This window comes from Rhagoletis pomonella, unplaced genomic scaffold (genome assembly GCF_013731165.1).
Source record: "Rhagoletis pomonella isolate Grant_MI unplaced genomic scaffold, Rhpom_1.0 Rhpom_scaffold_06944, whole genome shotgun sequence".
NCBI classification, from domain to species: domain Eukaryota; kingdom Metazoa; phylum Arthropoda; class Insecta; order Diptera; family Tephritidae; genus Rhagoletis; species Rhagoletis pomonella.
This window is the reverse complement of record NW_023465475.1, coordinates 1-8,734: the sequence shown is the minus strand read 5'-3', so window position 1 is coordinate 8,734 and position 8,734 is coordinate 1. Positions and strand designations below refer to the sequence as shown.

Here is an 8,734-nt window from a genome sequence, read left to right as displayed (position 1 = left end):
AAAAACTTTGAATAAACCGAGCGGAAGTTTGTAAAATTAAAAATTGAAAACCCAAGTATTTCCTTAAAGCGGAAAGAAACTGTGCGTGTGCAAGGTGAGTGCGAAAGGCAACCATTGGAATTATTCATGGTCCTTCGCAGCCAACCCTGGCCTAGCTCCAAAAAAATAAATTAAATTAATAAAAACCACAAAAAAAAATCGGTACTCGTACGACCGTAAAAACACAACAAAAAACAACTTTAACAGTGGAAAAAAAGCTATAAACTAAAGTGCACGTATATACATACATATACGCAAAAAAAAAAAAACTGAGAAACTAAGTGCAAAAACAACAAACAAAAGTGTAAAAAGAGTGCACGTACATTTCGAAAACTCAAAATTGAAAAATAAAATAAAATTTTGGAAAAAACAAATAAATAATTAAAATACTTATGTACATTTCAAAAACCAATCGAGTGAACAACATCATCATCAAACCAAACAAATTGGCCTACATACTTCAGCCAAGCAACCGCCACCAGCAGCCATCAACAACATCAGCAGCCATCAACAGCATAAGCGGCAGCAACAACACCAGACACAAGAAGCCCCCAGGCAAAAAGGAGCAAAATCAGATACACATATACATAAATCAAGGAAAGTAGTAAGTAGGCAAATTTTTAATTTCCATAAAAATTTAAATAATATAACTTTCATATTCTTGAAAGTTATATTATTTCTAATAAACTGCCAACGGGCATACATACGTATATACATATATATATATATATAATTAAATAAAAGGCGTATTTATTCTCGCCAAAAAACGGTTTCACTAAAATTGCGGATATTTTCTTGCCGCCCAAAAATCTCACATCGGCAATTTGCCGCTATTGAATTTTGGTAGAAACATTCCGTTTTCCGGAAAGCGGTATATCTCCACTTACCGCCAATCTTATATATATATATAAGTATATGTACATATATACAAATTCTGATATATACCCCAAAATAAATTCCGTTGCAGTTTATATGCCTACTGTGTCCCACTGTGCAAGAACAAAATATTAGCACATTAAAATCACATACTTTCCTCTGCTTACCAATTTTTGCCGTTGGTCGCATAGTTCGTTGAACTTGGCTAAACAAATTGCCGAAAAATATAAGTGCACTATTTCCCATATATCATATGTACATACGTTAGCACATATAAACATTTTTACCAGTTGCATTTTCTGCAACTATTCGTATAATAGCTAAGAGAGTCGCTGCTATTTATCGAACAATACAGTCCACACGTACCAAGCGCACTCTAGCTTATTTTAATTTATTTCAATCTTGCTTTTCTCTGCTGCACTCACCAAGCTAAGAGAACGTAAATCAAGCCCGCTCTCTCAGCGGTGAGCGGCTCTTTACGTATTATTATATCCACTTGTGCATTCCCGCACACATACATACATACGCACTATAATCAAAACAAATTCTCTGTTGTTTTCGTTTCTGAACTCACCACTGCTGTGACAAAGCATAGCTTAGCCATATACTCGGCTTCATACGTAAATATTTGTACATACATACGTACGTACATTTTTACATTCTACATATTCTGCACTTTTGTACATACGTGCTAACAAAGAATATTGTCACACGAATATTATCCATAACGCGATAAGAAGTGAGTTCAAGATATCAGATACATGCAACCCAGTAGGGAAAGCTCCCGAATTGCATTGGTCTAGATAGTGATAAATAACCATTACTTTTTCAGTATTTACATAATTACCCAGTGGGAATTAGGAGCACGTAATAATACCTTATTAGCAACTTACTCTTCACCTGGCAGTCATTACCATTTCCCTGCCGAACGTCCCTTACTTTTACAAAGGCATGGCCGCCTTATGTAAGTAGGAATTTAGAATGTACATTTGGTATCAGACATACTTCTGAGCCGCTTTACAAAGTAAGTTACGTGTAATGCAGAACAGTCGCTCGGAGTAGTTCGGTGCTTGGAAATAACTTCGGCTGCACGTTATTTTGCAACTGACAACGTAATGTGTCTTCGAAGGTGTTCATTTTGCCCTTTACTAGTAGATGACATTGGCCATGTTGACAATTTTGGTACTAAAAACTGAAAGAAAACATGGCTTACCTCGCAAGGTGCTTACCTATTTTCCCAGTGGGTAGTTATATCACATTAAATATTTATACATACGTATATTTCACCACGTATATAAAAGTGAAAAGTGTTTGTGATTTTTTTTTTTCTCGTACTGAAATTTTTCAAATCCAAATTCCGCGGATTTAATTGGGACGCTCCGTTTTCCACGTAATAAAAAGTGCTGAACCAAAAATTAAAGCAAATATAATTTCACGTAATTTGCAAGAAACAAAAAACACAAACACCGCCACAAAATCTTAAAATTCTTTTCCTGATTTTCTGTGGCACAAAGTGCAATTTTTACTCGTTTGACATATATTTTTCTAATTTTTGCGAACGTTATCTGGGTGGTACTCAGTAAAATTTGATAAATTTTTCTCTCAATTTTTTATACGTGTGACCTTCCACAGCATTAAAAATGCCACTTGGACACAGTCCATCAAAAATGTCTGAAATCGAGACAAGGTCAAAAACTGCTTCGCAAGAAGCCACCGGTGGTAAGAGGGAACCCTCACCGCGCCCGAAATCTAAAACTTTTGACCCATCCGCTCAAAAGTTTATAGCGGAAAGTGACAGTATCATGAGATACTGTGCAAGATTCAGTGATGCACCGATCCAAGACCACACTGAATCATATCTTATGATAAAAGACAAATCACTAGATGATTGTTGGGCACGGCTTCAGTCCGCCTATGATTTGGTTTTTTCAAAGCCAGATGACAGCCTACCCGAAAACTTTAAGAGTTCGGTAGAAGGCAAGTACTTCACTTGCCTTGAATTATATGAGGTGACCAAAGCTAAAATTGCCGATCAACTGTCGTTGATTAAAGCAATCGCCGCACCGAGTCCACCACCCCGCGTGGAACACACCTCGGCAGAGGCAAACGTTTTTCTTCAAGTCCCACCTTGTGACACGGAGACATTTTACGGTGGTTACGAAGAATGGCCCGCTTTTCGTGACATGTTCACAGCGGTGTACATCAACCACCCGAAGCTCTCCCGTGCTCAAAAAACTGTATCACCTCCGGTACAAAACTCAAGGAAAAGCCGGTTCCATCGTCAAGCAATACCCGCTCAGCGATGATAACTTCGAGCTGGCCTGAAAGCTTTACGGTCACGATACGAAAACAAACGTATCTTGGTTGACAGCCAAATTAAAATTTTGATGACTTTGCCGACTATTCAATCCGAGAATAGCGAGCAACTTCAAAGGCTGCAAACATCAATTAACAACTGTATGTCAGTTCTTAATTCCCAAGACGTCCAGACAGACAGTTGGGATCCCATATTGGTGTACATTTGCTCATCCAAATTTCCCAAAACCACACTGTCACTTTGGGAACAATCTCTCTCTTCTCGAAGAGATTTACCCTCATGGTCACAAATGGACGATTTTCTTACTTCAAGATACGAAGTAGTCGAAAGACTTAACCGGCTTCATCCAAGCCAAAATAAACAAAAACCAGTCGCTCATCAAAATGCTGCGCAAAACAGGGCCTTTGAACAGGACTCAAACCTTTGTGGCAGAACCTAAGAGGGAACCAACTTGCTCTTACTGCAAGTCCCCTCATCCCATTAGAGTCTGCCCACAATTTAAGCGAATTTCGGTACCGAACCGAGTACAATTCGCAAACCAAACCAAGCTGTGCAAAAACTGCCTTGGTAATACCCATAGCACTAATGAGTGTCCGAGCAAGTGGTCATGTACACATTGCCAACAACGGCATCACTCCCTGCTGCACATGAACCCCAAACCACAATCTCGACACTCCAGTGCGCGAGCGAATGAAACCGCCGCACAACACACTACTGCCCAGTCGACACCTCCCGCTCGACAAGCGCAGTCAAGCTCCGATTCCAGCGAGCAACCGTGCTGTTCCAAACAAGCACAAATACAATCATTGCACACCGACAATGATAGCAAAATTCTCCTTCCAACTGCCATAGTCGCAGTTGAACACGAGGGTGAATTGTTTCAACTTAGAGCCCTGATTGATCAAGGCTCACAAAGAACTTTCATTTCCTCGAAAGTTCAAAAACGGTTGAAACTACCATTCGAACATTCCAAGTTCGAAATTTCCGGCATGGGTGGACATGTAGTACAAAGCTCCTCAAAGCTTTGTCCACTCACATTGGTAGCACCAAAAACCATGCAACGGATAAACACACAGGCTATCGTGTTACCTCAGCTCACGAGGCACATGCCTACATTCACCATTAGCCGTGAAAACTGGCAGCAATTCAAGATCCTTGAACTTGCTGACCCAAGTTGTCACATACCAGCTCAAACTGACATGGTAATCGGCAGCGATATACTTCCACAAATCCTGCTGGAAGGTATACAAAATATTTGCGACACAATACTTGCGCAAAAAACAATATTTGGCTGGATTCTCAGTGGTCCAATAACCGAAAATGTGGTGTCATTCTCGACACAAGTAGAAGAGTGCTCGAATGCAACTCTCAGCTCTCAGCTTCGAAAGTTTTGGGAAGAGGAGGAGATTCCACAACCTCCACAAATTTCCCCGGAAGATCAGGCTTGTGAGCATATATATGCAACAACAACGACTCGTGCCCCAAACGGTCGATACATTGTTCGACTTCCATTCAAGGAAGAATTTCCAAAAAAGCTGTCTCTGGGCCACTCTCGGTCTGCTGCACTTCAGCAGTTTTTTAGCATGGAGCGATCGCTTCAGAAAAAAGGAGACTTAGGCACAATGTATAACAATGTGTTGCAAGAATATCTCGACCTCGGTCATATGGAGCACACGAAGCCATGTGAGATAGTAGCTAATGGCAAATACTTCTCATTCTACTTGCCACACCATGCGGTCGTCAAACCAGATAAGGTAACCACCAAAGTTCGCGTGGTATTCAACGCCTCAAAAACATCTGGTTCAGGAAAATCCCTGAATGACGTGTTGCACACTGGTCCCACACTCCAGCCAGATCTCATGCTGCTCATTCTGCAGTGGCGAATGCACAGATTCGTGTTCAATGGCGACATTGAAAAAATGTATCGTCAAATACTCATCCATGAGGACGATAAAGATTTTCAGCGAATCTTATTTCGCACATCGGCTGACTCTCCTGTCACCGATTATAATCTTAAAACCGTAACGTTCGGGGTTAATTGTGCACCATACCTCACTATCCGTACCCTGCATCAATTAGCAGATGATACGATAGCGACATTTCCCTTGGCTGCCACAATACTTAAAACCGAAACGTATGTGGATGACATCCTATCCGGAAGTCATGATATTGACAACGCCACTGAATCACTTCTTCAAGTGATCAAAGCGCTTAAGTCAGCTGGTTTCATACTCAAGAAACTAACGGCCAATCATCCGCCCATCTTAGAAAAATTTCCAAAGGAGGATCTTCTCGACTCCAACTTTTTGAAATTTGAGAGCGCTTCCACAACCAAAACTCATGGTATACAATGGAACGCACTCACCGATAAGTTTTCCTACACCATTCTGCCTGCATCGACATCGAATGCCGTCACAAAGCGACAAATCTTATCCTCTGTCGCAAAACTTTTTGACCCGGCAGGATGGCTATCGCCAGTGATGATTCAAGCAAAGATTCTTCTTCAAGAACTTTGGCTAGATGGCGTTGATTGGGACGAATGTGCCAAACCTATATCTTTAGCAAAATGGCAACAGTTCGCAGAAAATCTGCCAGCTATCTGCCACATCGAAATCCCTCGATGGGTTAATTTCACTCCGGGGCAAGATACCCAAATCCACGGGTTTTGCGACGCCTCGGAAAAAGCATATTGCGCTGCGATTTACATCCGCGCAGATGCTAGCAACCAAAGATATTCCACTCTCTTGGTTGCAAAAAGCAAAGTCGCACCATTGAAGACGGTAAGCTTGCCACGCCTGGAGCTGTGTGGTGCAGTCTTACTCGCAAAACTGGTCGCAACTGTTCGAAAACAGCTCAAATTGGAATCGTGCAACATATTCTTATGGTCAGATTCAGAGATTGTGCTAGCTTGGCTTGAAAAGCCACCATGTACATGGAAGACGTATGTATCCAATCGTACCTCTCAAATCCGGGAATATCTTCCAACCGGTGCATGGCGCCATGTTTCCAGCCAAGATAATCCAGCCGACCTCGGCACCCGTGGGTGCAAACCGCAGGATTTGGCGAATTCCCCACTCTGGTGGCACGGACCAACATGGCTCTCTTGCCACATGGTGGCAAGGCGCAAGGTGGAGGCATATCACGCGCTCGAAGAAGAGGTCGATTTTCTTGATCGCTTTTCTTCTTTCTCTCGAGCACTCCGCGTGACTGCGTACATGTTCCGCTTCGTGAGCAATGCCCGCAACAAATCAAAGGGGGTAGCCGCAATCACCTATCCACATCTGACACATAACGAATTTCAATATTCAAAAATTCATCTTATCAACGCAGCGCAATCACGCCATTTTCCGAGCGAAAAAAGCGCTTTGCAAGATAAAAAGCCACTTAACAAAAAAAGTCCTCTTATTGTTCTCAATCCTTCGTTGGACAAAGACGGACTTTTACGGGTTAATGGCCGATTAGCACATTCCACATTAAGCTATAATGAAAGGCACCCAATAATTCTCCCTACCGAATCGAGGTTCTGCCAGCTATATTTGGAGTTTTTACACTCGCTGCTTCTTCACGCAGAAACACGATTAATGCTCCAAATGGTAAGGCAAGAGTACTACGTACCAAAGCTGAAACCTCTAATTAAAAAATGCATCTTTCAATGCAAAGTGTGCACGCTGTACAAGCAACAAACACGCACCCAAATAATGGCCGCTCTACCCCCTGAGCGCTGCAGTTTCTCACTCCCATTTTCCACAACGGGAGTAGATTTTGCTGGGCCATTCCACATTAAAGCATCGGTGCTAAGATCTACAACCCTTATCAAGGGATACGTTGCAGTTTTTGTCTGCTTTTCCACAAAGGCAGTGCATCTCGAGCTATGCTCGGATCTTACAACCGAGGCTTTTCGAGCAGCATTCGCCCGCTTCGTTGGCAGACGAGGTTTTCCCTCAAAAATGATGAGCGACAATGGAAAAACGTTCATTGGCGCCCAGCGCGCAACAGAACGCGACTTCGTTAAATTCCTTAACGAATGTTCCGCAGACATTGTCAAAAAATATTCCCCTCAAGGCATCAACTGGCAATATATACCACCCAGCGCCCCCCACATGGGCGGCTTGTGGGAATCTGCAGTGAAAAGCTTTAAAATCCATTTAAAGAAAACCGCTGCAACCCACAAGTTCACTTTCGAAGAATTCACGACGCTTCTGGTGCGAATTGAAGCAGTCCTCAACTCGAGGCCTCTATCCGCACTTTCTCAAGACCCAGCTGATATGACAGCACTTACTCCGGGTCACTTCCTTCGAGGTGCACCGCTATTGGCCATTCCCGAGCCTAATGCGGAAGACCTCTCTCTACTAAACCGATGGGAGAAAGTCAAAGCACTTCACCACCAATTTAGTCGCCGCTGGAAAGAAGATTACCTCAAAGATCTTCAGAAGAGGTACAAGTGGAAAACTCCACAGCGCGACCCTCAGCCAGGCGACATCGTCGTGATCAAAGAAGATTCACTCCCCCCCACCGAGTGGCGATTGGGACGAATCGAAAACGTTCGCCATGGCCCTGATAACCACATACGTGTTGTGGAAGTCCGTACACAAAATGGAGTTATCACGCGGCCACTTGTCAAACTGTGCTTCCTTTCAAAAGCATAATAAATAATTCTATACATCCTTTCCTTTTGTATATTAAGGGTCTTAACTTCCCGTTTAAATATTGTACCCAAGTACTTCTCGTTTCTCTGCCTTTGCTTCTACTTCCAGATCGAAGACATCATGGCAGCACGGAAGGCATGCCCCCTGGCTCCAACGGCAGAGACAGACAACTGCCTACAATGCCGGCTCTGCCACCGGTACCACGCATTGCGGACGTGCCCGGCCTTCAAGGCGATGAAGCCGCCGCAACGGTTGGGAGTAGCCCGCGCGCAAGGCTACTGCGTCAACTGCCTTGCGCTCACCCACACCACCGGGGAATGCGACTCGCCGGGTAGTTGCAAGACCTGCGGGCTAGCGCACCACACGCTGCTGCATGTGGCAGCCAACACGCATGCGCGCACGGGGCCAAGGGAACAGGGGCCCAAGAAGAGGAAACCGGCCACAAAGGCCCCAAGGAGCGTCAAGCGGTGCGCACCGCCGAAGAAAAAGGCGCTGAAGAAGGCGCAGAAGAACCCGCGCAACCATGCGCCGCAACCGCCGCGCAAGAAGACCGCCCAACGGACGATCGCGCGCACGCCCCAAGGCCTACAAACGGCCAATTTCCAGGGCCGCACCACCCACCGCGTCCTGGGCAACACGATCCGCGCCCTGAAAGAGCTGCAGGAGACTCTAAGCAACGCATTCCTGCAGGGCGGGGACGATGTCTAAGCCGCCGCTTAAGCCGAGTTCAGCGGCCGTGCGCGCGCACTTTGGCGGCAGTGGAGTCGACGCGACTCCGAAAATAATTACCGAGCGCGCACGGCCGCCTCCCAATCGTCGTGCGAAAATCCGCACAAACCAGTTCAGCTACTCAAGT

General features: G+C 44.3%; 1 protein-coding gene across 1 annotated transcript; it reads left to right on the top strand.

Moving 5' to 3' along the window:
* Window positions 1-449: 449 nt before the first annotated feature.
* LOC118755653 lies at window positions 450-8,586 on the top strand. The gene is made up of 2 exons (XM_036490478.1): window positions 450-643; window positions 7,987-8,586. The coding sequence occupies exon 2, from the start codon at window positions 7,999-8,001 to the stop codon at window positions 8,584-8,586; it is 588 nt and encodes a 195-aa protein (XP_036346371.1). The 5' UTR covers window positions 450-643; window positions 7,987-7,998.
* The last annotated feature ends 148 nt before the right edge of the window (window positions 8,587-8,734 follow it).